General features: G+C 47.1%; 2 protein-coding genes and 1 long non-coding RNA gene across 4 annotated transcripts in view; 2 read left to right on the top strand and 1 right to left on the bottom strand.

Annotated features, from left to right (window-relative positions):
* The window catches only part of PRPF3 (pre-mRNA processing factor 3), a 31497-nt gene extending 14733 nt beyond the window's left edge, over positions 1-16764 (top strand). Inside the window, exons 8-14 of one of the 2 annotated variants that reach the window (XM_061572438.1) lie at positions 109-255; positions 1535-1634; positions 3617-3730; positions 5277-5395; positions 7662-7739; positions 11072-11133; positions 14202-16764. In XM_061572438.1, the coding sequence (XP_061428422.1) occupies positions 109-255; positions 1535-1634; positions 3617-3730; positions 5277-5395; positions 7662-7739; positions 11072-11133; positions 14202-14351 (770 nt within the window). In that variant the 3' untranslated portion in view covers positions 14352-16764. The remainder of the gene's footprint in view (positions 1-108; positions 256-1534; positions 1635-3616; positions 3731-5276; positions 5396-7661; positions 7740-11071; positions 11134-14201) is intronic. The other variant, XM_061572437.1, reaches the window with a different exon arrangement.
* LOC133355161 (uncharacterized) lies at positions 1524-20848 on the bottom strand. The gene is made up of 3 exons (XR_009756666.1): positions 20764-20848; positions 19561-19613; positions 1524-1653 (listed from the first exon to the last, which is right to left on the bottom strand). It is a non-coding gene; the product is annotated as an uncharacterized LOC133355161 (long non-coding RNA).
* TMEM267 (transmembrane protein 267) lies at positions 19300-27389 on the top strand. Its single transcript, XM_061572481.1, has 3 exons — positions 19300-20208; positions 22207-22543; positions 23935-27389. Exons 1-3 carry the CDS (start codon positions 19699-19701, stop codon positions 23946-23948), a joined length of 861 nt encoding a protein of 286 aa, XP_061428465.1. The 5' UTR covers positions 19300-19698; the 3' UTR covers positions 23949-27389.

The raw sequence follows: 27389 nt of genomic DNA, 5'->3' as shown, positions 1-27389 counted from the left end.
TCTACATTCACCGTTGTGCGACACCTATGTGTTCGGTGAATGAATGAATGCACGAGTGATGTATGTAAAATTCCACCCCCGTGTGCGTGTCCCCTACCCCCACCCCAGCCGTGGAGAGCGACAAGCCGGTGACGCTGGGAATCTACCTGACCAAGAAGGAGCGCAAGAAGCTGCGCCGTCAGACCCGCAGGGAGGCTCAGAAGGAGCTGCAGGAGAAGATTCGCCTGGGTCTGGCTCCCCCGCCCGAACCCAAAGGTACCTGGGGCCCTCGCAGTCAATACCCGTCAACCTGGGCGATTTGTTTACGGATGGGCGTTGTTTGATTAGACCGTCGCCACGCCGATCGGTGGCCGTGCATTCGCGAAGCGGGGAGCGTTGGCGTAGCGATTAGCGCGCCGGGCCACGAACCCGGCGCCACGAGTTCCATTCCCGCTCACGGTCAACACCGGTGACGATTATCTGAACCGGTCCTGGGCCTCCCCTAGGTCGACTCAGCCTCAAGTGACTACCTGGTGCTGTGTGTAAACATCGCCACTGGGGAGACAAAGGCGGTCGGGCGTGGTGCTGGCCACCCACCCCCTCGTATACTGTTCCGGCCTTCATAGGTGCTTGCTATTAGCACTTGTCCCAACAGTCTGTTAAGGCTATACAAGGGGTCTTTGTCATTGTTGGTGAAGTGGTGAGGTCCCCGGACATGTTTGTAGCACGGTGCGCTAACGACTGCGCCACTGCTCCCTGAGTAAAATCTAAATCTTTAGGTCGGAAGTGGTTAAATGAGCATTGAGGCATTGCTGCTCACCTATTTTCAGCACTGAGGCAGTGGTGGAAATTCCACAATAATATGGTGGGAGCAAGTCTCTCCATGTAGGACAGCTACTGGTTTAACATGTAGGATTTCGCAACCAATATCCATAATACAGGTTTTTTGGGTGAGATCGTGTAAATATATAAATGTCTCGTTAAACCCGTCACCACCAGACAGCCAATTAGTAAGCTAGTTGTAATTAATGGGAGAATGTCGTACTCAGATTGTAAATGTTGTGGCTTTGCTCTCCAACACACCGGTGTGCTGTACTAGTGACGAATTGGCACGTTCTGTTTACGTGACAAACCTTACTAATTGGCTGTGTCGAGTGGTGGCGGGTTTAACGACACATTTTCTATTTACGCGATCCAACCCAAAAAACCTGTATTATGGAAGACAACTACTATTGACTTCCACACAAATCGGTGGATGATGGGCTGAGTCCACCCCCAACCGGAATAAGAACTCTCCACCTTACGATTGCGAGCTGTTGGCGCCTGCCAATCAGTAGAATAATAATAAAAATAGCAATGAAAGCAGAACAAGGATTGTTATTGTCAATCATTATAGTTGTGATGATTGCTATTCGTCATGTTCGAACTTATTGCGACGGTTGTCACTGTGGTTCTCGTCGCCACCGCCATGGCGGTTATTGTCGTCATCATCGTTGTTGTTTTTGTTGTTGTGTCATACCTGCAATCGTCCGTTCCTCCTGATTGTCGCACTCAGTGCGGATCTCGAACCTGATGCGCGTGCTGGGCACGGAGGCCGTGCAGGACCCCACCAAAGTGGAGGCTCACGTGCGGGCACAGATGGCCAAGCGGCTCAGGTGAGCTTCACGCGCAGCTCTTGAACAAAAAACAAACACACAAAGATCCCACGTTTTGCACATTCAATTAGCATAGTTGGCTGTGTAATGTGCGAAAGAAGTTTAACGTACAAGAAAGAGGCTTTTAGAAGGGAAATAATAAAATAATATACATATAAGACAAAAAAAATTCTCACGACGTTTCCACTGCAACACAAGCAATCATCATCAGGTGTGAAATCCACAGCAAAAACATTTGAAAAAAAAATGTTCTTGCTGTGGATTTCACACCTGATGATGATTGCTTGTGTTGCAGTCGAAACGTCGTGAGAATTTTTAAAAAATTATATTTATATTATTTTATTATTTCCCTTCTACGTGACTTTACCGAAAGAACCAAGAATATGAATCCCTGCAGTCACGAAAGCTTTAAATTAAAAAATACAAGAGGCTGTTCGGGCAAGTGAATTTCAAACCTGGGCCACTCGCGCGACTACCGCGGTTAGCGGTGGCTACTCCATCAAGCTCTGTGACCCAACGGGCTGCCTGATCTAGCCCCATAAACTAATGCAGTTTAGACAAAGATCACACCCTTGTAGCATCAGCAGACTTTTGGGGTAATTGCTGTTAGTGAGTTGCACCGATGGAGGCCGGCACTGCAGACGAAGGAGGTGGATGGCCAGCAGCCCACCCGGCCGCCTTTGTCTCCCCAGTGGCAATGTTGACGCACCGCACCAGGTACTCATTTGAGGCTGTTGGCCTCGGGGAGGCCCAGGATTAGTTTCGATAATCGTCACTGATGTTGGCCGTGAGCAAGATTCGAACTCAGGTTGCCAGGTTCGTAGCGCAGGTCTTTACTCACGCACACGTCTGCTCTGTAGGCACATACGTACAAAATCTGAATCTTTATTTAGACTGGAGGAATCTTGACTTAAAGCTTTCGTGACTGCGGGAATTCATACTCTTTGGGTCTTTCGGTAAAGTCACGTAGATAGAAAAAGAAACAGAAATCACGACGTTTCGATTGCAACACAAGCAACGAAACTCTGTCACAGATGTCCAGTAGGATGTACAGCTCTGTACACACACACGTATATACAGCTCTTTACATGCATACTCATGTCTACACGCACATCAGTAGTAATTTAAACACACAATCATATGTACCTTTGTACAAACACACGCATATCTAAATCTTTTTACATGCACACTCTCCTAACTATAGCTTTGTACAAACACACATCTGCAGAATTTTTCATTCACATATCTACAGCTCTCTCTGCACACATACGCACGTGTACAGGTTTCTCCACGCACATCAATACCCGCTATTCACCACTAAGTAACGGTGACATCACCACGGCGCTTGTGCCAGGTCAGGTGCACTTTGAGGCCACGTGAAGTTGTGGAAGGCTCGCTGACAGGTCACGGGACAGAGCCCAGCTGCCGTGGTTTTACCGACTGAGATGACTGGCAGATGCATCGGCTGTGCCCCCTACTATGCCAACGCGCACGCACACAGACACATCTATATCTCCGTACAAACAAGCGCGTTGATATTCTTAGGTTTTTCGGTAAAGTTACGTAGGTAAAAAATTAAAATTAATAAACGTAAAATAAAATAAAATTCACGATGTTTCGGAGGCAACACAAGCTTCCATCTTCAGGTGGAACCGTCACAGCCACGACAGCTGTATCAAGTAAATGAGCTGTCGTGGCTGTGACGGTTCCACCTGAAGACGGAAGCTTGTGTTGCCTCCGAAACGTCGTCAGTTTTATTTTATTTAACTTTTATTAATTTTAATTTTTTACCTACGTGACTTTACCGAAAAAACCTAAGAATATGAATCCTTGCAGTCACGAAAGCTTCAAATCTAGAATTAAGCGCGTTGATCTTGGGCGCAATAGTTTTCAACGCTTCTGTAAAGGCCGGCCAGCTAGAAATGCGTGCGGGCGGACGGACGGACGGAATGGACGCTGAGTGATCGCGTCGCTCTGCTCAGGGCCCACGAGGAGGCGAACGCGGCGCGGAAGCTGCCGGTGGAGCAGCGCAGGGAGAAGAAGATCAAGAAGCTGAAGGAGGACACGACCAGTGGCGTGCACATCTCCGTCTACAGGTGGTGGCTGGGTTTCTTTTAAAAAACTAAGTAGAATGTGTTTATTGCAACAACATGTGGGCCCGGCAAACCACACCGGGAGATCCCAACAACAAGAAACAATTTGCAAGCATTCATTGCGGTGCGGCGGGACCGGTAACGAAATAATCATAATTTTTATTTGTGCGAGGAATCGAGGTGGTTTACGGGGGCGAGATAACAAGGCCGGACATGGCATCTGCGATAGGCCGAGGTGTAAACGTAGAAGTGCAGAATCTAACCTCTGTTCCGCTGCACAACCGAGCCGGGCTCAGCAGGCGCCGAGGTTGTTTTTTCCCCACTGCGGAAGCCGAGTCGTGGGGAGCCGCTGACAGCACGCTCCGGCGAACGCGTCCGAGACGTTTGTGGGTGACGCTGTGACGCTGTGACCTCGCAATGTTACCGGGCCCCGGCGACACGCACAGTGGGAGCTCGCTCACTCGCTCGCTCGTTCTTGCTTGGGCAACCGAGCCAGGTTCAGAGACGGCTTCTCGCGAGGCCATCGTAGCTAGGTTAGGTTGATTCCAGCTCGGCTCGGTCAAATCGGTAGTGGGAGAAACCAGCCGTACCGTGAGGATCCTTCGTGCTGGCGCAGCTCGGAATATCCCATTGGAAAAAGGGATAGGTGTGACGCTTAAACACCGCTGTGGCGAGATGTTAACTCTCTCGCCTGGTACGTAGGAGGTCATGGGTTTGATCCCGACCCTGGCGCCTATATTTGGAGTTTGCATGTCTCTCTCCCCGTAGTCGCGTGGGTTTTTCTCCGGGTCCTTCGGTTTTTCCCTCCAACATTTAGAATTAACGTTACGCTTTTAGAGTATTTGGCTGCTATAAATTTATACATGATAGCCACTTAATTGCGCTATCATTTGTGACCAGGTCGCTTCGGAAAAAAGCTATATAGCTCAGTGGGCCTTACCTGGTAAAATAAAATTAGTTTAGTTTTTTAGTGTTGTGGAGGACGGTTGCCTCTTAGGCCACACTGGATGGAGGGACTGAGGACACTGAACACTGTGCAGGCAGTGGTGCTGTGGCTTCTGCGGAGTACGCTTGAGGAAAGGTGCAAGTGCCGCATCTATAAACTATTTTAAATTTACCAGGTAAGGCCCATATGAGGACGGAGCCAGCACCGCTGAGGTTATTTTGATTGGTCATCATCATCATCGCTCACCGCTGATGTTATCCACAGCCAATATCGGTGTAATATATCTGAACCGGTCTTGGTCCCCACTCCCTCCTTCACGAGCCTGTACTCATCAACCTGCTGAAGTATAGCCAAACAGACCCCGTGACACGGCACAGGGAGGCGTTCATCCAACAGTGGATCTTTCAAGGACTCTGGATGAATATTCATCATCATCCATCAACCTTGATTAATCCACCGCCGGATGAAGGCTTCCTCCATAAGCCATCGCCATCCCTCGCAGCCGTTCGATGCGACAATCTATCTCGCTCGCGCGCACGAGCCGATCTCATTGCAGCGTCTCCACCGGTAATATTCGTGACCATTTTACTTCCTCTCGCACAGGATCCGTGACCTGACGAACCCGTCAAAGAAGTTCAAGATCGAGACGAACGCGAACCAGTTGTTCCTCACCGGAGGCGTGGTCCTGCACAAGGACGTCAACGTGGTGGTCGTCGAAGGCGGTAAGTGATGCCTGCGCCTCTCGCGCGATCACCAGCCCGCTGTGTGAATGCGTGGAGCTGGAGACGGTGGCGCATATCGTCTCCGGCTGTGAAGTGCGTCAGGGCGTGCTGGAGGAGGAGGGTGTCGCGCGTGGCTCTGTGGCTACGTGGGCTGACGACGTCCACTCGCAGAACATTGAAATACTATAATAAAAATAAAATATAATAAAATAATTCTCACGACGTTTCGGCCACAACGCAAGCAGCCGTCCTTGTGGCCGAAACGTCGTGAAAATTATTTTATTATGTTTTATTTTTATTATTTCCCTTCTACGTGACTTTACCGAAAGAACCAAGAAGATGAATCCCTTCAGTCACGAAAGCTTTAAATCGAAATTGAAATACTACACATGCAGTTAATATATATCTTCTTGCGCATCTGGTTGCTGCTCTCACTGTGTGAGTGTCACGTGTAAAAGCTATGAAATAAATAAATAAGATACCCAATTAGATGGCGCTTGCTGCGCCGTCTCCGGTGACGTAAATCGGTGCAGACGGCAGCGTTTCGTTTTCATTAATTTCGACCACCCCCCCCCCCCCCCCCGGGGACCCTGGGCTCATTTCCGCCGGTGGTTTCTCGGCTCGCCGTAAATAGCTCGCGCCTCGCGAGATATTTTTTTTCTTTAAAACGACCGCCACGGCGGGGTTTATTTTAATGCGAGTTGTCAGGCAAGATCTTTCGACGACACAAATGAGCTCTTCACCCGTGACTCACGTGGCGGGGGATGCGGGTAGGCGGAGGTCGGCGCTGATCAGTCGCTTTAGCGGTAAAAACATTTCGCTTTGCGTCCGTGTCTTCAAAAAATGAAAACTTCAGCGGAGGTGGATGTGAGATTTATTCTGTCGTCATGAGAAAGAAGGTACGCTCTGTCTTGGGACAACTTGGATGGCTTCTATTTATATACACGTTATTTTGCACCTTCGTAAAACAAATGTTCTTTGTGGGTTTTTTTTTCTGCCTCGCAAGCGATATGTTACACGCCGGCAGTCTGCCAGAGAAGGAGTAACGTCTATAAAATGACGATAGCTTGCGCACACAGCACACGACCGTCGCCAGACACGCCGCGTAAAAGTTTACTGGTCTGCACAAGTTTTGGGCGCTGACATAATTTTTTTTTTTTAAACACCGCCCGTTTATTTGATTTTAAGTCAATTTCGCAAACCGCTCAACTGAAAACGGATTTAAAGACGGGACCTTGAAAGAGCAGATGCTGTGAGTAAGCTATTTAAATGTGCCGGGTAATTTCCGCTACGTTATGGGATTTTGTGTGTGCAAGTTGATGGCGCATTTCAGTAACTTAAGCAATGTAAGGGTTTTATAGATTGTCCACGAGGGACATCTGAAAGAACACTGGAAATTGGTCTCCGGAATTGATAAATAATTACCTGCCAACGAGTAGAGAGAGAGGTACATAAACCTCTGTTGTGCCGCATTGTGAAACTCGTATGGCAGAGTCATGGGGGAGCGCGGTGGTGTACTTCACAACATGTACCTGACAGCGTATATGGGAACGGTGGCACGGTAGTTGGCGCACTGCACTACGAACCCGGCCGCCTGAGTTCGATTCCCGGCCACGGTTATAACGCGAGTGCAGAGTGATATCTGGTCCCCTGCTTGAACCTCACTGTCGCCAAACCACACTCGCCAGAATGATGAAGTATGGTCAAAACAATCCCTGTGACCGTCATGCCGTTGGGAAGCCTTAATCGGCCAGTGGATTGACAACAGGCTCAAAGTGAAAGTTGAACAAGACAAATGGATGCGTGATCTCAGCCCCACCACCGTACCTTTGGTTGTGCCACCCTTAATAGGTGCTCGCTAACTGCACTTGCCATATCAAGCTAACAGGGGTTGTGCTTGTCATCTGCGGGAGTAGATATGAGTGCGCGCCAGTTGGCGTTTATCACTCATGTGTTTCATATTGTTGGTTCTTTCGGTAAAGTCACGTAGAAGGGAAATAATAAAATAATAAAAATGAAACATAATAAAATGAAATTCTCACGACGTTTCGACGCTGTCTTTCCGACAGCTCTATTCTTCACCTGAGAACGGCTGCTTGCGTTGTGGCCGAAACGTCGTGAGAATTTCATTTTATTATTTTTTATTTTTATTATTTCCCTTCTACGTGACTTTACCGAAAAGAACCAAGAATATGAATCCCTGCAGTCACGAAAGCTTCAAATCGAAATTTAAACTCACGTGTGTGTTTGTTTTTTTGTCTGTCAGGACCAAAATCTCAGAAGAAGTTCCGGCGGTTGATGATGAATCGCATCAAGTGGGCCGAGGAATCCAACTCAAAAGAATGTGAGACCGAGTGTCGCGCAGCGTTTCCAATGCATGCCGCCTCTCCGCAGAATACTCCCTGCGGCTAATCGCAATTGGTTTTGGGCAGGCATATCCGTAGGGGAAGGGGTGTGGGGCCAGGGGCATTACCCCCCCGCCCCCCCCCCCCCCCCCGACGCTTTCAAACTTTCAAACTAAACCAGAAGTATCACATCTGACACCGTGACTTCAAAGTGTGGGCCCCCCACAAAGCGCCGGGGCCCGGGACGGTTGCACCGATGTGCCATGCCCTAGGGGACGGCTCTGTGTTTAGGAGTTCAGAGAGCTCGGCTCTCGGTGTGTACAGAACATATTTCCAAACAATGCCTCGTGTCATAATTGGTTTTTTACCCTTCTATCTGGCAACAAAACTGACACCTTTTTTACAAGGAGTCATGTTTGCATAGACCACAATACCTGCAGTCATAATGCAAACAAAAAAGATAACTCTGATAATGTGCACTGTCCTTGAAGTTGATTGGTCCACACCCGAGACAGCTTTCCTTAGAGCCTAGTCTCACATGGTGTTGGACCAGATGACGCCAAAAGGCGCACAACTCAAAGACAATGCACCATCAGAGTATGAGAGCTCGGGGTAAGCATTTACACCATTGGAACCTCATTTGCCAGTAAAAGAAGGGTAAAAAAACAATTATCATATTTTTTACTGGCAAATGAGGTTCCAATGGAATGCCTCGTGTCGTTTGGCACGGCGTCTTGACGTTTCGCTGCCACGTCCCTGGGAAGCTGCTTCTCTTCGGTTCGTGAAGAGGCTCCCAAGCGGCACATGGAGGCGTAAACGGAGATCGGTGCCACGCAACGCCGCGGTGCCACGCAAAAACAACGCAGCGCACGTCGCAAAAGACGTCAACCAATCGGAAGGAAGCGTCTCTCGAGGGCCAGATTCGCACGTTGACGTCGCAGCCAAAACACGTCTCAATGGCTTGGTGATTCGACCCTCTGTTGACGATGATCGTGGAGGTATCGCCACATTTGGCCAGAAATTTGGACAAGGAACACGTGGCATTTTGTGGGGTGTCCTGGTAAAACTTGGTAACCAACTAAAGTCGTTCTCTTTGGTTTTTTCGGTAACGTCACGATTTATTTATTTATTTTAATTATTTTACCTGCTTGACTTTACCGAAAAAACCAAAGAGTATGAATCCTTGCAGTCACGAAAACTTCAAATCTAGAACTAAAGTCGTTGTTGAGAGTGGGAGTGGGCTTTTGCTGAGAGGCAGATATAGAAACAGACTATTTATATTTGAGGAATCCAATAAGCTATCAAGCGCTTTTTCACCGATGTCCAGTAATGGATGAAAAAATGTGCGTGTTTAAATTGTGTGGCCATATGTGGGGGAGACGATGCAATAAAAACGATTGCAAGTGGATTGCAAAGAGTTGCAATAAAGCTGGCATGGGTTATCTTTAGAAATAAATTCCGTGGGTTATAAGTTTTTTTTTATGGGACACCGTATAATTTGGGTCCTACATTTATAAACGGATCTCTGCAACGGTAAGAATCGTAGCACATCAAATTCTAACTTGGGTAAACTACAACAGGGGCTCTTGAAGTTTACTGCATGCCGTACTTTATCCGGACCTTGGTGTCACGGTGCGAGTAGTTTCTCTCGCGCATCGTTAACTACGGGGTACATCCCGCACCTCTGACTTAGCACGGTTGGCTCCGTATGGTGTGAAAGAAGTTCTACGTACATACGTGCTGTTGCGTAGTCGCATTGTGCCACTGTGCTCAGCCAGGACAGACCCATCGACCATTTAACGACTGACTTCATGCCCCTATTCACAAATACGAAGTAAGCTTCGTGACAGCGATGCACCACTCCGCTTCTCTTCGCGCATTTATCTGGCTGTGTGCGTTTAAATTTCGATTTAAAGCTTTCGTGACTGCAGGGATTCATCTTCTTGGTTCTTTCGGTAAAGTCACGTAGAAGGGAAATAATAAAATAATAAAAATAAAACATAATAAAATAAAATAATTCTCACGACGTTTCGGCCACAACGCAAGCAGCCGTCCTCAGGTGGAGAACAGGTCTGTCTAGAAGACAGAGTCTGTGTGTCATTCAGACGCTGTCTTCTCGACAGACCTGTTCTCCACCTGAGGACGGCTGCTTGCGTTGTGGCCGAAACGTAGTGAGAATTATCTTATTATGTTTTATTTTATTATTTTATTATTTCCCTTCTACGTGCCTTTACCGAAAGAACCAAGAAGATGAATCCCTGCAGTCACGAAAGCTTTAAATAGAAATTTTATAATGTTTTATTTTTATTATTTTATTATTTCCCTTCTACGTGACTTTACCGAAAGAACCAAGAAGATGAATCCCTGCAGTCACGAAAGCTTTAAATAGAAATTTTATTATGTTTTATTTTTATTATTTTATTATTTCCCTTCTACGTGACTTTACCGAAAGAACCAAGAAGATGCGTGCGTTTAGTGTGTTGTCCTTCCCTGCGCACCTCCGATGAGCACGGTTGGCTACGTACGGTACGAAAGAAGTTCACCGCACATGCATACAACCACCTCAATGTAAAGCTGCAGCCGTTGCACTGCGGCAATATCAGCAGCCGTACGAAAAAGAAGCAGGGGGCCCGTTGCATTGGGATGTTTGGCCAAGTAGTAGGTTTTTATCCTTTTATCTGGCACCAAAACTGACACCTTTATACAAGGAATCATGTTTGCAATAACCACAACACGAGCAGTCAAAATTCAAACAAAAATAGACAACTCTGGTAATGATATGCATTGTCCTTGAAATTGATTGGTCCACACCCGAGACGGCTTTTCTTAGAGCCTAGTCTCACATGGTGTTGGACCAGATGACGCCAAAAGGCGCACAACTCAAAGACAATGCACCATCAGAGTATGAGAGCTCGGGGTAAGCATTTACACCATTGGAACCTCATTTGCCAGATGACGCCTTTTGACTGCTTGTGTTGTGGTTATTGCAAACACGATCCCTTGTATATAAAGGTGTCAGTTTTGGTGCCAGATAAAAGGGTAAAAACCTAATACTATATCTTGCTACTGGCAAAGGAGGTCTCGATGTTTGGCCAAGTTCATTCTGATTTCCACATTTCCGATCCGTGTCATTAGCAGGTAACAGTTGACCGATTGAGACCTTCATCACTGGCTGGGTCGTGGCCGATAATAATTTACATTTATTTGTCAGGCTCCTTCCACTCATGTCTCAAGGCGCCACTAATGTCTCAAGCATGTTAACAGCTGACTAGTCCACTGTTGATGCTGTGTGTGCGTGCGTTTCTGTGTTGTGTCTGTGTGTGGTGTGCAGCTGACAGCCTGTCGAGTGAGATTCGCCGGAGGAAACCCAACTCCTGCACTCTGGTTTGGGAGGTAATGGACAATACTTACCTTGCAATAGTTTCCTTTCATCTAGCTCAGTGGTTCTTCACCCGGGGTGCACGCACACCCCCCCCCCCCCCCGGGGGTGTGAGTTGCCCTTTCCGTGCGAGGCATGGCCAGGTAAATCATTGAAACAAATTAAGGGCACGTAAGCACAACTTTGTTTTATTCTTAAACGTGATACATTTTTAACAATTGAGAACCAAAGGGGGGTGCAAGGCTGCAATGAAGGTTAAGAACCACTGGTTTAGAGCAATGTGCGAGCCCATTGAATCAAATTATAGTCTCACAAATTGGTCATTAAGTACATTTATAAATGCGCAACTCTTATAACCTAGGCTATCACGAGTGCGCAATATTCGTACATTGCAAGCTCTATTGAACAATTCTTTCTTGCGTTTTCTACTGAACTAGTCGAATGTCTGTGAGTAGGTGAGCGAGTGGGTAGGTGAGTGGGTGGGTGAGTGGGTAGGTGAGTAGGTGAGTGGGTAGGTGAGTAGGTGAGTGGGCAGGTGAGTAGGTGAGCGAGTGGGTAGGTGAGTGTGTGGGTGAGTAGGTGAGTGAGTGGGTGGGTGAGTAGGTGAGTGAGTAGGTAGGTGAGTTCCAGGCCGGTGGACCGGTGAGTGGGTGGGTGAGTAGGTGAGCGAGTGGGTAGGTGAGTTCCAGGCCAATGGACTGCTAACCGCAAAGCTGCGAGGTCCAAATCTCGCCGTCCCGAGTTGCGCGGAACGATCTGGCCACCATGGGCTACCGAACGAAGATGGCAGCAATAATCAATAAGGGATGGAGGTAGCTGGGTAGTTCGGAAGCCATTGACCCGATGAGCACCCGAGATCCTGACTTTAAAAGCCGGATTTCAGTCGCCTCTGTTTAAACCTGATTCTCAAAGTGTTGCGAGTTGAGTTGGTGGCAGAGCCGTTGGTTTACTTGTAAAGTATTCGTTGGTGCACTTGACGCATATTCATTGGTGCAATGGTAACGTATTCCTTGGTGCAATTGCAACGTATTCGTTGGCGAACTTGTAACGTATTCGTTGGTGCAATTGCAACTTATTCGATGGTGCAATTGCAACGTATTCATTGGCGAATTTGCAACGTATTCGATGGTGCAATTGCAACGTATTCATTGGTGCAATTGAACGTATTCGTTGGTGCAATTGTAACGTATTCGATGGTGCAATTGCAACGTATTCGTTGGTGCAATTGCAACGTATTCGATGGTGTAATTGTAACGTATTCGATGGTGCAATTGCAACGTATTCGTTGGTGCAATTGCAACGTATTCATTGGTGCAATTGCAACGTATTCGATGGTGCAATTGTAACGTATTCGATGGTGCAATTGCAACGTATTCGTTGGTGCAATTGTAACGTATTCGTTGGTGCAATTGCAACGTATTCGTTGGTGCAATTGCAACGTATTCATTGGTGCAATTGTAACGTATTCGATGGTGCAATTGTAACGTATTCGATGGTGCAATTGCAACGTATTCGTTGGTGCAATTGTAACGTATTTGTTGGCGAACTTGCAACGTATTCGTTGGCTCGGGGGGCCCGCAGCACAGCGTGCCGAACTTGGAAGCGCGAAGTTACATCCCCTCCCAAGGGGCAGGCAACACATTGCCGGGGAAATCCTCACTCTGACCCCGTGGGGCGTGAAAACAATGGCTTGGTGACCCCCCGCTCTTCCTGCCGGCATTGCCACTGACTCCTTTGTTTCTTTAATTTGGTCCGGTTTGTTTGAAAAGCGGGGGGGGGGGGGGGGGGGAGTGCATAAATAGCTTAAGGATCGCACTGAACCGTGCGTGACATTTCCTGCCATCTCCGAATCGCCTTCATGTTTGTTGTTAATTAATTGTTTTGTTTGTTTAACGAAAGTGTTCGGGCGTGAGTGCCTGCCACTTGAAATATTACAATGTGAAAAATAATGGGGACCCGTGCGCCCTAAGTTCTCGTGGGGAATTAACCATAGGTTTCAACATCCGTACAAAAACAACCTCTACACACACACACACAGACACGCTCTGTCTGTTTAGTTCCAGGAAAATCAACGGTAATTCTCCAGAGATGACAAAAACACCAGTTTCGCTTCATTTCTTTATAATTAATCTGTTAGCATTTTTGTTTCTGCGGCCGTGTTGCTGATGCTGTCATCCTGTGTGCCCCCCCCCCCCAGTTATATTGTTCCAAAGTTCGTCGCACCCCCACCGTTCCTTAAGTTGTGCGTCCAAATGGCATGCCGTTGTGACAGTGATCGCTCACGTTTCACGTGGTGAAGACATTTATAGGGAGCTGCAGTTGCTAAATTACACAACTCGTCTGTGCCTAAATACTCATTTGTGTTTGTCTTGCATTGCGTGTGCGCAGTTTGAATAGATGTCAGGGCATTCATTGCTAGCACTGCCCTGATGGGAAGCTAACTATAAAAGCTCACGTTTCAAGATCGTGTGGACATTCATCGGAGCGGAGAGATAATATGTTTTTTTTTGTCCACAGTGGTATTGATAAATGTGTTAGAATTTTTTGTTATTTGTGCTTGCATGTATGTTGAACTTATATTCTTGGTTTTTTCGGTAAAGTCACGTAGAAGGGAAATAATAAAATAATAAAAATATAAACGAATAAAATTCTCACGACGTTTCGACTGCAACACAAGCAATCATCATCAGGTGTGAAATCCACAGCAAGAAAATTTTGTTGTTGTGGAAGAAAATTTTCTTGTCGTGGAAAATGTTTTTCTTGCTGTGGATTTCACACCTGATGATGATTGCTTGTGTTGCAGTCGAAACGTCGTGAGAATTGTATTGTTTTATATTTCTATTATTTTATTATTTCCCTTCTATGTGACTTTACCGAAAGAACCAAGAATATGAATCCCTGCAGTCACGAAAGCTTTAAATCAAAATTCATGTTGAACTTCTTTCGCACCGTACGTAGCCAACTGTGCTCATCAGAGGTGTGAGGGAAGAACGACAACCACTGCCGCCAATGCAGTATCACGAAATAGAAAAAAAATATATTCTAATCTGAGCGCATATTGTGTTGCAACTTATTTCCGCAGGGCACGGCCAAGGAGCGGAGCTTTGGAGAAATGAAATTCAAGCAGTGTCCCACCGAGAGTTTAGCGAGAGAGCATTTCCGCAAGCACGGTGTGGAGCAGTACTGGGATCTGTGCTTGAGCGAGTCGGTGCTGGAAATGACGGAGGACTGAGGGGGGGCTGGCCCAGACGGGATCCGTCGTAGGCTAGCTGTGGAATCGACACCCCCCTCCAACCTCCCGTTGCCCTCCTATCTTCCCAGCGCCGTTCCCTCGCTGTGTGTTTCTACAATTCTTCGTTGTGACGGCGAGGGGCCCCAGCCGGCTTGGCTTGTTTGTAAATTTAAGGAAAGAAAAAACTAATTTTTTTTTGGTCTTTCCTCCCTTTTCAATCCTTGTCCATTGTTTTATTACGGTATGTTGTGGGAGTAAGGGCCAGCAAAAGTTTAGTGCGCGATTCTCAGGAGTGAATCACGAAGGCATGCGCGGGGTACGTTTAGTTTTTTTTCAGAGAAGGATTAGAAAACGTGGGTTGTTTTGGTCCCGCTATGGATCTCGCCCCAGTTTGCGTGCTCGGTCTTCGGGAAACAGTCTTGACTGCCCTTCCCGTAACCTCAGCTGGCGACGTGCGGAATGAAATGCGCCTAACGATCATTCACCGTTATCAACATCCTTAAAAGCACAACAATTGTGATCCTTTCCTCCCCAGTTAAGGCTTAAACCATCTTCAACTTAATGGATAGGGTGCAGAATCATGTAAACGTTGATGTTTTGTAAAAGAAAAAAATTATTCTACGTTTATCCTGGTTGTGCTGTGCATGTCATGAGATGCGGTGTTCATTCAGAACTCTCAGAGCAGGGCAACTCTTCATGTTAAAGAATGGCCCACAGACGTGGATATCACAGCTTGCATCCGAGATGCCTTCAAGTGGCCTCGAGTCCACACGTTAGAGGAGCGGTACTTTTCCACCCGCCCTGCCAACGAGAGTAATGTCCGTCGCATGACGGTGAAACTGATATTTAGTCATAAAATTGAGTACACAACTGATATCGGACTTTTTTTCTGCTGCGATCATCGTTGACCGTTCTGAGACCATATCTACGTTTGAGAACCCGGTTTAATCGCAGGTGACGGAAACCAGGATTTTTAACCCAGGACCCTCAGCGGTGCCAGTTTGGCACTGATCAATGAGCCACCAGGCCCCACCCCACATGAATCGATAATACTGAACAATCTCCCAAGTTGAAAGGCAGATGAATCGACCGTTTGGCATGATGCATTTGCAATGCGACGTGTGTGCGGTCTGTCTCCTATTGCATCGCATCTTTGTCAACGTAAACTTTGCAACAAAGCGGCACCGATTAAGATCGCCGATGTTTGCAGACACGCGTAACCCCAAGCGTGGATTTCCCGGTCAGGCTGAGCTTGGAGCCTTTTTGTCAACCTTTCGCCACCATGCACGGCTGCGTGGACACCCTCAAGAATTGATGCCCGCAGTAGTGCGTGGCAAAAGTAGAAATCCGCACGAGATTTGTATCCAGTTGGGTAGGCAACAGCTCGCTCCAGTCGGTGTATGAACCAATAATGTCTACACCACCATCGCTGCGGTCAGCTTGTGTCACACGCGAGTTTTACTGTCTTAATCCTGAATATTCTTTCTATGCCGTGAAAGCTGCCCACCCCCTCTCACTGATGTTGTATTCCTAGCTGTGTGCGCACTTTTGTACACTTGTGCATAACATATACTCGCTCGGGTACTTGGCAGGTTCTACACTTAGTGTGCTTTTATCATTTTTTTTCAGGCCACCTCATATCTATACAACCCAATGGGTTCCTACTATTTTATTCTTTGCCATGTATTTGCCCACGAGCCCGGAGGAGATAACTCACTTGTTGGTACCACCTGAAGTGGTGGCATCACTTTCTTTGATCCCATATGTTGATGTGGCCAAAAACAGTGAATTGTGGTAACCATTTGAAATGAGTGTGCTCTCAAAAAACTGTTTGAGCCATGTACAATTGGTACCTTTATGGGTTTGCTACCTTAGGTGATACCAATATCTCTTTGGGGCCCATGGACTTATTAGAGAGAGAAGTTAATATTTATGAAAATTGGGTTGTCATTAGATTACACTATGCCATCCGTTTTGGCTCACTGGGAGTGCAGGGGGGGGTGGGATATTCAAGTCAAGTGAGCTGCCCTTGAATCTAAATATTGGACAAAAATAATTAGTTTTGTAATGAGAAGTGTGTGTACGTGCACGTTTGTGCAGTAATGTCGGTATCATTTTTCTTTTTGTCAGCATACCGTTGGTAGTGAATATTGTATCACGGTAATAAATGCCGGTTAAGAGCTTCAATGAGACATCACCACCATGGATTCGCATGTAGAATTGGCACACGCGTGCGTGAAGAATAACAAACAAAAAAATCGCCATAAGACGCAACCAAATATAAAAGCGAGAAAGTATGCCTCTGTTCAATGACTAATTTTAGCGTGCGTTTTGATATTGGAGATGTTAGACGGGATTTAAAGATGTGCTTTCATGGCGTGTGTACATATACTTTATTAATAAAAAAAATAACAATTAAAAAAGAAAACATACATGGACTTCCCTGGTGAATGGATTTTAAGAATTGTGTGCAATACGAGCGATGTTTTGGGACCTTTTTGGCAGTAGCTGCTCACCCCGAGTTATAAATACCCTGATATGGCTGCCACCTATGGGTCAGATGATTGTCTGCCAGTATTAAGCAATTGGTAATTAAATATTTAATTTGTTTTCCCTAAACAGTGTAAAATTTTGGAAAAAAATTTCCACGAACATTAATTGTCTCGCACAACGAGTCTGTGTGCAAAATGTCAGCTCGATTGGATCACGGGAAGTGGGTTAAAAAACGACCGAAAGATTTGCACGGTCGTAAGCAAGCAAGCACGCAAGCAAGCGAACTTAATATAAAGGATTTAAAAAGGGGGAGAATCCTGTTGAGGCGTGAGGGGTCATCCTATACCCGGCCATCCTATACTGATCGTAAGATATACATAGATGACGAAAGTGTCATCTATGTATCTCTTCCACAGGGAAGGACGTAGGGTGGATGTCAGGATGGCATCTGTTTCAAATTTCTCCATGAAAACATTCGCTACCACTGGTGATAAGGGAGAACCCATAGGGGTACCTTAATTTTGTCTCTAGAATGTACCATTCCAGATGAAATAAGTGTTGGTAAGGCAGTGCCTCGCCAAAGTTGGTACATCAGGATTCAGTCCCTGTTGGACCAAGTCTTCAATGATTGCTATGGTGTCAGGTACAGGTACCTTCGGTGAACAATTGCCCGATGATGCTGGATGTAATTACCAGCGAAACGTCGTACTCAAAAATTGTAAATGTTGTGGATTCACTCTTCAACACACCGGTGGGCTAAAGTAGTGAACTATTTGTCTTTTGTCAACGTGACACTTTTTTGCTGATTGGCCGTGGCGGGTGGTGGAGGGTTACGACACATTTATAAATAACGCGATCTAACCCAAAAACGTTTATTATGAATACATCGAAGCTGACAAGCAAACCCACAATCTCCTGCACACCAGGCGAAGTAATTAACATCTAGCCACCGTGATGATGATGAGATAGAGACACGCAGGCTCCAAATATACAGCAGGCGTCGGGGTCGGGTTCGAACCTACGACCTCCTGCACACCAGGCGAGGTAGTTAACGTCTCATAGCCACCGCGGGGCCCCGATCATAGCGAGGCGACGTTTCGTGCAATCCCCCTTCTTCACAGCACGCCTACTGATGCTCCTGCTGTTGTGGAGTGACTCATGCAGCCAGCTATGGCTACAGGGTTTGGTGGTACATGTTGTTTGTCGTTTATTGTGAAATTTCGGTCACAGTTCCTATGATCACTGTTACATTGCTTTTATGGCTTTATTTTGGTGCTTTCGAAAACTTTTTTTGGTTTGGCCATTGTTTGTTTGTTGTAGTATGGAGTTAGACTGATGGCCTTAATCTAAGTTGTCTTGTTGTTGTTGTTTGACTTGCATCCCACTGGGATTTTTCACACAGCGTTGGTGTACGGTGCTTTTTCTGGAATCTGTGTGGACTTTCGTCTGTGTTGTCGGCCACCACCATCTGAACCCGCCCCGGGCGTCCCCTAGATCGACTCAGCCTCAAATGAGTACCTGGTGCGATGTGTAAAAAACATCGCCAGGAGGAAAACAAAGGCGGCCGGGCGAGGTGCTGGCCACCCACCCCTTCGTGTGCCGTGCCGGCCTTCATAGGTAGTTCTTGCTAACAGCACTTGCCCCTACAGCCTGTTCAGGTGATATGGGGGCATGTCTGTGTTTGGTAACGTGATTCCATTTGTATCTCTGAGGACATGCATGTGGCATGACATGTACTGCTATAAATGTTGATTTAAAGCTTTCGTGACTGCAGGGATTCATATTCTTGGTTCTTTCGGTAAAGTCACGTAGAAGGGAACTAATAAAATAATATAAATATAAAAATATTAAAATATAAAAAATATTAAAATATTGTTTTATATTTATATTATTTTGTTATTTCCCTTCTACTTGACTTTACCGAAAGAACCAAAAAAATATTTTAAAAAATATTACAATATTGTTTTATATTTATATTATTTTGTTATTTCCCTTCTACGTGACTTTACCGAAAGAACCAAGAATATGTACTGCTATGTTAGCTGTTCTCCAATATTTCGACAATATTATTCCATATGTATCCTCAATTTTTGCTGTCTTTTTCTTGGATTTTCTGTTTGCACATAGTCACTAAGTCACTTTAAGATGTTTTCTTGTTCATGTTTTAGTTTTTAAATCCTTTATATTAAGTTCGATTGCTTGCGTGCTTGCTTGCTTGCTTACGACCGTGCAAACCTTTCGGTCGTTTTTTAACCCACTTCCCGTGATCCAATCGAGCTGACATTTTGCACACAGACTCGTTGTGCGAGACAATTAATGTTCGTGAAAATTTTTTTCCAAAATTTTACACTGTTTAGGGAAAACACATTAAATATTTAATTACCAATTGTTTAATACTGCAGACAATCATCTGACCCATAGGTGGCAGCCATCTCAAGCCAGAGGACGAGAGGACTCTAGCCGCCACGCATATAAAGGATTTATAGTGAAAAACTTTGTTTTTACGGGTTATACTTATTTTTAGTTTGGGTTATACCCAAAATAAATGAAACTAAAACGCAAACCAATCAAACAATCGCGTTGATAGCGTCTCGTCGCTAGGTGACCCAAACTTGGCAGAGAAAATGAAAATCGTTGAGGGCCCTCAACGATTCGCGTCGGGGACATTGACCGCCGATGCCGCTACCGAGTGATGATTCGAGACCTTTAAACTCACGATTTCGCTGCGGCTTCGGGTCGTCGTTCGCTCGGCTAACAATGCCACGCCAGCTGCGGTGAAAAGGCAGAAAAGCGGCCAGTTGCTTTGACAAACACGACTCGGAAGTTGCTCGCGACAACTTTACACGTAGGCCGCATGGAGCCTACGCTCTTGCCTGGAAGCCGCGCCGGGGCCCCATTGATGAAGGCGGCGGCGGACGTAGGCCGCATGGAGCCTACGGTCTTGCCTGGACGCCGCGCCGGGCCCCCGTTGATGGAGGCGGAGGCGACTCAGCGTCGGCGGTGGTGGTGGCGGTGGCTGTGGCAGTCGTGTCCACTGCCGCCTTTGTCTCTCCTCTCGAGCCTGCTGCTCGCTCTCTTCTGCGCCGTCGCGGACCCGCTGTGCGAGAGGCTACAGGCGGGCGGTGGCGGTGGCGAGCTTGCGATGCTGATGAAAGCTGGGATCGACTCCGCGGTGCATGGAGCCGTGGCCATGTGGAGCTGGGCTATCGTGTGTGGTGGTGGTGGAGGTGGTGGAGTTGGTGGTGGTGGTGGTGGTGGTGGAGTTGGTGGTGGTACAGTCGCTGCTCAGGTACTGCTCGCGGGCTTCCTGGCCTGCTGCCTCGACCTGGATCACTTCGTTATGGCCAAGTCGCTTCGGATATCGGTGAGATGGTGATGGTGGTGGTGGTTGTTGTTGTTAGCGATGGTGGTCGCCTCTGACATCTGTGGCGCGGTGTGGGGGAAACGTCGCTCCTTCGGGAGACAAAGGCGGCCGGGCGTGGGTGCTGGCCACCCCAACCCCCCACTCGTGTGCCGTGCCGGCCTTCATGGGTGCTGCTTAGTCGCTAACAACACTTGGCACATCGAGGCCACACGGGAGATCTTTTGGATGATGGAGTTCGAGGTTGTTGTCTTGGTGATGGTTGTCTTGGCGGTGGTTGTCTTGGTGATGGTTGTCTTGGCGATGGTTGTCTTGGCGGTGGTTGTCTTGGTGGTTGTTGTCTTGGCGGTGGTTGTCTTGGTGGTTGTTGTCTTGGCGGTGGTTGTCTTGTTGGTGGTTGTTTTGGCGGTGGCTGTCTTGGTGGTTGTTGTCTTGGTTGTTGTCTTGGTGGTGGTAATAGTGATGGTGGTGCTTCGATTAAGTGTGAGTTATGTATGGAGGAAACATCGGCATCATCATAATTTTTGCAACACACAAGAACATTTAGCAGCACTGCACCTTGCTTGTGGCATGCACAGCAGTCTCCAGTACCGCTTGCGAGCTGTGGTGGTCGTCCATCCGATACCTCCAAAGTTCATCAGGGGCCATCCATTTAGTCGGTACGCAAAAATCTGTCAAAACTTGAGCCCTCCCTGTAGGCACGCCGTACCTTTTACACCGCCCCCCCTACCCACCTGCGTAGGTACGCATGACGCACACCCCCCCCCCCCCGAATCCTATAGAACAGCCGATATTTAATCCACGCAGAAACGACCAAGGATTAATAATATTAACGTGTTTAAACAAACAGATAGTCCACCGACTGGACTATCAAACTCATTTGAAAGCCAATTTAGACAAAGTATTATCGAGGCTTCACCCCCCCCCCCGTTTCCTAAGCGTACATTGTCAGTAGACCCCCCATACACAAGCTACGCATTTGGGTTAACCCCCCTCCCGCCTACATGCGTACGTACTCAATGGATGGCCCCTCATCGACCGTTTAGAAACCGTGTTGCATACCGGTCAACCACTTATCAGTGCCCTACCTTATTACACAGACCAATTCAGACCGTATTGGTCACCCCCGTGCCCTTATACATCTCAACGTTCATCCTGCAAAGTCCCATCACTTGGGAGAAACACAAACGAAGACACGTTTTTTTTGGCCTCTATTGAAACCGATGTACGCCGTATGGACCTGAAAACACAATTTCCCTGTACAAGAATACGGGGCAAACCGCACGTGGCGCGGAAAGTGGGTGCCGTGGTGGCGAGATGTTAACTACCTCGCCTGCTATACAGGAGGTCGTGGTTTCGATCCCGACCCTGACACCTGTATATTTTGGTGTTTGAGTGTCTCTCTCTCTCCCCGTGATTGTGTGGATTTTCTCCAGGTCCTCCGGTTTTTCTTTCCACATTTAGAATCAGCGTCCGGCGTTTACAGTATTTGGCTGCTATAAATGTCCACATGATAAGCCACTTCATTAGGCCATCATCTGTAATGGCCTGGTTGCTTCTGAAAAAGAGCTACATAGCTTAGCGGGCCTTGCCTGATAAAATAAACCGTTTAGTGTTCATATTCTTGGTTCGAAAAAATTTAAATTTTCTTGCTGTGGATTTCACACCTGATGATGATTGTTTGTGTTGCAGTCGAAACGTCGTGAGAATTGTTATTGTTTTATATTTATATTTTATTATTTCCCTTCTACGTGACTTTAACGAAAGAACCAAGAATATGAATCCCTGCAGTCACGAAAACTTTAAATCAAAAGTGTGTGTTCCTTCACGGAAGAACAGCCTTGTCACGAAAACGCGACGCGTGAACTCCGCACGGTGAGTGAGCGTGCAGTTACGTTGAACTTCTTTCACACCGTACGTAGCCAACCGTGCTGATCGGAGGTGCGTGGGGAAGGACAACAAAGTAACCACCCGGCGTCGTGTAACGCGGCATCCACGCAGGACCTGCACAGACTGCGCGGCCGCCCTCCCCTGCACAACACCACGCTGGTTCTCGCGCTGGCGCTCTCGCTGGAGCTGGTGCTGGTTCGTCCACTGGGCCTGCTGGGCGGGCCCTGGGAGCGGCTACCGGCGCTGGCGGCGCTGGCGTGGCTGTCTCACCACGTGCGCGACGGCGCCCGCCGCGGCCTCTGGCTCTGGCCGCTGGGCTCGACGCCGCCGCTGCCGCGCTGGGCCTACCTGGCGCTGACGGCCGCGCTGCCGCACGCGACCGCGCTGGCGCTGGCCGCGTGCGGGAGGAGCGGGGAGCCGGGGCAGCGGAGACAGCCGAACGGAGCCGGTAACAACAACAGGGGCAGCGACAGCAGCAATTACAGCAGCAACAGCAGCAGCACGTTTAATTGTGGCTCGGATGTAAATCGTCGAACGGGCTCCTGTGTTTGAGTCAGGGCAACCTCCCAACAGAGTACATTGGCCCCCCAAGTGTAGTGAGTTCATGGTCACCAATGACTGCACACACACGAGAGAGAGAGAGAGAAAAAGAAGCCATCACGTAAAATTTGGTTCTGCACTCAAATTTGGATGAAATTACAGCTCTGACAATTAAAATATTTGTATCACGGTGATGTCACGAACATTACTGTCATATGCGGAGTGGGTGGGAGAGTGCTGCCACCCTGCTGTATTGACCAAGTTACTCGAAGGGAGCTCGAACGTAGCTCTGTGAGAGCCACTTCCGTGGGCCGTTTTCGAACACGGCCCACCGGCGGTGGCCGTTGCACTGTTCTGCGGCAGATCTGGCAAACAACCATTGGGATGCCTTATCGTCGTCATCAGCCATGATCAATCCACTGCTGGATGAAAGCCTCCTGACGTCACCATTTGTAACAATCTTGCAATGTAGCGATCCATCCAGCGCCTTGCGCACAAACTGATTTCATCGCTCCATCTTCTTGGCTGCCACTTCAATCATCATTCCTGACCACCGGCCACCACCCTTCTTGCCACGACGTGTCATGCCCAAGCCGCACGTACTTTGCTTAGCTACTTCATTTCGACTGCAGGAGGAATCCGATGAGCTATGAAGCTCTTTTTCACAGATGTCCAGTATGGGCACGGGTTCATTAAATTACAGCGGACATAATACAACAACATGATAGGAGTGCAAAATAGAGAAAATGGTAAAGCATTAAATATGAACATTTAATAAAACGTTAAATCATGTAAGTCCGATTTAACGAGATTGGGCAAGGCAGCAAAAACAACAAAACAGTCCCAGACCACAGCAGGATAACGCAGAGTCCCTCAGTAACACCGCACATTAACATTGAACTGTCAGTTTCACAGGTAATGATCAAAGTTACAAATCGCAGTTTGCAAATCAGAATCAGAAACGGTTTTAATCGCCATGTAAGTTTGCACAAACAAGGAATTTACTATGGCGAGGACGGTGCATACATTGAACAAGTAGGAATCTTAACTTATATAAAAGGTATACACTCTAACTATACTAACGTTACAAAGTATAAGTAATACCAAAGGGCTAAAATCTTAAAATTATGAATAAGTAGACCTTATAAAATGCGAATGTAAAATGTTAATTAGCCGTATTAAACAATCTTAAAATACAAAAATACAAATAAGATTACACGTTGTAAGTATGGAAATGTGACTGTGCGCAGTTGACGGACTACTCACGAGCGTGCTGTGTTGTGTGTGTGTGTTTTGCAGGTTCTTTCGTCTGAAGGATACTTGAACGGGACGTTGACCAATCAATTTTGTGCAAGCGTGTGGATGCTTTTTGCCGCCCACACCAAAAACATTCCTCCGATGTCCGCTGTCTCGCCATGCGATCCCCGCACCTTACTTACGAGCCGTGTTAACTCGTTAAGCGAGCAGCAGTTTGGGTCCATAATATAGTTTTTTTTTGGGGTTAGATCGCGTAAATATAAATGTGTCGTTAAACCCGCCGCCACCCGACACAGCCAATTAGTAAGGTTTTTCACGTAAACAGAACGTGCCAATGCGTTACTAGTACAGCACACCGGTGTGTTGGAGAGCAAATCCACAGTATTGCCCGGTATGTTGTACTTGCATTTATATTTACGCGATATAACCCAAAAAAAGCTATATTATGGATGATATTGGTCGCGAAAGCCTACTTGTTAGCAGCTTGGGTACGAAGCTGTGATCTGAGTATAGTTTACACATAGGCCTCTTCTGTGTGCTGTTGCTTATTGAAGCAAATGCTGAATTATTTAATGATCATGTTTCCAAAGAACACTTTAGAGTTTTGTAGCATCACCATCGTCATCCATCAGTAATCATCGTTATCAACAGCATAAACATAATCGTCATCCACCAGTCTTCATCATCAGGAGCATCATCATAGTCATCAATTATCAGCAGCAGTTGCAGCAGCATCATAATCACCGTCTTTAATTCGTAATCATCTGCAGCAGCATTGACAAACATTTATCAGTCAACATCATCACCGCCCCCACACGTTGCGTTATCATTTCAATGATCAGCCGATCCACCTCCGTGTGCGTTACTTGAGACTGGAAAACCCGAGATGGAGTTTGTCACCTCCTGAAACTGGATCCTGGAGCTACAAGTGCACGTGCTTTTGTGTATATATTTTGCCTTAATGATATGGTGAATAACCGACGGTGTGACTCCGGTCACAAATATCAAACCACGGACGGCAGCGTAACGCCACCAGCCCACTTTGAATTTCACCATCAGAATTTCTGCTACTCGCTAGTTAAGTTTGTGAGACTTTGGGTGTCTGTGTGAGTCTGTGGGTTTTTATTATGTATCTCCATGTGACTCTCTGCCTCAAACCACGGACCACATAGTAACACGACGGCCCGCTTTGAGGCCTAGAAGCTAGCCAGATATATTTTGCCCAGTGGCGGCTCATGACATTTCTGCTAGGTGGAGATGTTGCGAGTGACCTCAGAAATGATGGTGTTCTAATTAAGAAAAACCTCGTCATGTTATTGACATTCCCGTGAAAATTATATAGCTTATCTACTAACGGTAGGCATTTATAAACAACACGAAACATAACAACAAAGCACTCGAATGCTGTCGCCATGACCCTCAAGTCCACACTACACAACCCCATTGACACTGCCAAATGCCGAGAGGGTGTAGGCTGTGGGCCCTGCTACATTTGCACGGTGCAACCTCGTGTTGTGACATGGTCGTCACAGCCACGGGCGCCTCTTCCACCGCCCTGAATGGGTCTCAAACGACGTGGCTACAATGCGAAGCTGCTAATCGCAACGAATGAAGGGAAATCTCTCACTCGGACGCCTTCACAGCCGCCCCGAGACCCTCAGCGAGGCAGCACAAATCAGACTTGTGGCGTTGCAGCTGTTTCTAATACGAACAACTTAAAATGTTATCTTAATTGGGCAATTAACCTTGAAAGAATCATTTGACATGTTTTAAACGCAACGAAACTAATTTATGGAAAAGTATTTTTTTTATTAGAAAAATAATTGCTCATCTCCTGCCGCTTGTTGGGGCGACGGCCCTCCGTGGACGAACCGCGCCTGATTTTGCCGCAGATGTTGAACCGTGGCCAGGATTGTCAACCCGGGGTGACTGGGTGCGTAGCACATTGAGCAAACCACTGCCACCACTCCACACACAACAGCACCCGCCACGCGGTGGCAGTGGCGTCAGCACGACGCCTGTGCTAAGCCAGGAGCACTTTTAGGCCACGTGAAGTTGTCGAAGGCTCGCTGGCAGGGGGCCTCACGGAACAGACCCAGGTGCCGTGGGTTGACTGACTTGAGATGACTGGCAGATGCACAGGATGTGCCCTCTACTGTGCCAATTCCACACACATACATACAAACATGCATATATACACACAGGAGAACCCTTCTTAACGATGGTAATTGGTTCCACGAAACCGGTCGTTAAGTGATTTGGTCGTTAGCGAGTATAGGAAATATACTTGAATGGCTCAATTCGTTCCAATAGCATCGAATGTAAACCATGCCCCACACATAATATAGGTTTTTGGGTCAGATCGCGTTATTTATAAATGAGTCGTAACCCTCCACCACCCGACACGGCCAAACAGTAAAAAATGTGTCACGTTTTTCAAAGGACAAAATAATTAACTTCTTTAGCCCACCGGTGTGTTGAAGAGAGAATCAACAGCATTTTATAATTTGAGACGTCCGACGTTTCGCTGATAATTACAATCAGCTTCATCGGGCAAGAATGGTGAAGCTCTCCTGTTGCTTCCGGTCTTAAATAGAGCAGCATCAGGGTAACGTCATCATTTAATTCAATCTGGTGCAGTGATTCGAGGCAAAGGAGGGGGAGGGTAATGTAATTATATAGATTGGTCATCATTCAATTGTTATTCGTTGGTATTTGTTTCCCTTATAAGGAATTGTATTTGTTTAATAATACACTTCCAGGCCGCACTAAGCCTGTAGCTGTCAGAGCCCCACACGCTCATGAATGGACGCCGCCGGTTGAGCAAGGCCTGGTCAGTCAACTTTGGAGCTCGCCGATTGGCCGAAATTGGCGGTCACGTGCTCGTCGTAAGCCCGTCGTTAACAGGGGAAATGGTCGTTAAGCGAACACATTGGGCTCTATGGAGGCCCGTCGTTAAGAGATTAGTCGTTAACAGGGTGGTCGTTAAGACGGGTTCTCCTCTACACTATACACTACACTATACACTGCTATACTCTACACGACTATACACTGCACATTGGACTCAATGGAGGCCTGTCGTTAAGCGATTAGTCGTTGACAGGGTGGTCGTTAAGACGGGTTCTACTCTACACTATACACTACACTATACACTACACTATACTATACACGACTATACACTGCACATTGGACTCAATGGAGGCCTGTCGTTAAGCGATTAGTCGTTAACAGGGTGGTCGTTAAGACGGGTTCCACTCTACACTACTATACACTACACTATACTCTACACGACTATACACTGCACATTGGACTCAATGGAGGCCTGTCGTTAAGCGATTAGTCGTTGACATGGGTGGCCGTCAACAGGGGTTTTACCCGGCACAAGATGTGCACGTTTGAATTCTTTCTCTCCAGTTCCGTGATGAAGTCGTGGGGCCAGGGACTCCCCTCCCCCGTGTGAAGGGGATGTTTTGACAGACGGAAGATAGGATGTTGGA

The sequence above is a fragment of the Lethenteron reissneri genome, chromosome 50 (assembly GCF_015708825.2).
Source record: "Lethenteron reissneri isolate LAM-NWPU_2019-01 chromosome 50, ASM1570882v1, whole genome shotgun sequence".
Taxonomy (NCBI): Eukaryota; Metazoa; Chordata; class Hyperoartia; order Petromyzontiformes; family Petromyzontidae; genus Lethenteron; species Lethenteron reissneri.
This window is presented reverse-complemented; position numbering and strand designations above follow the sequence as displayed.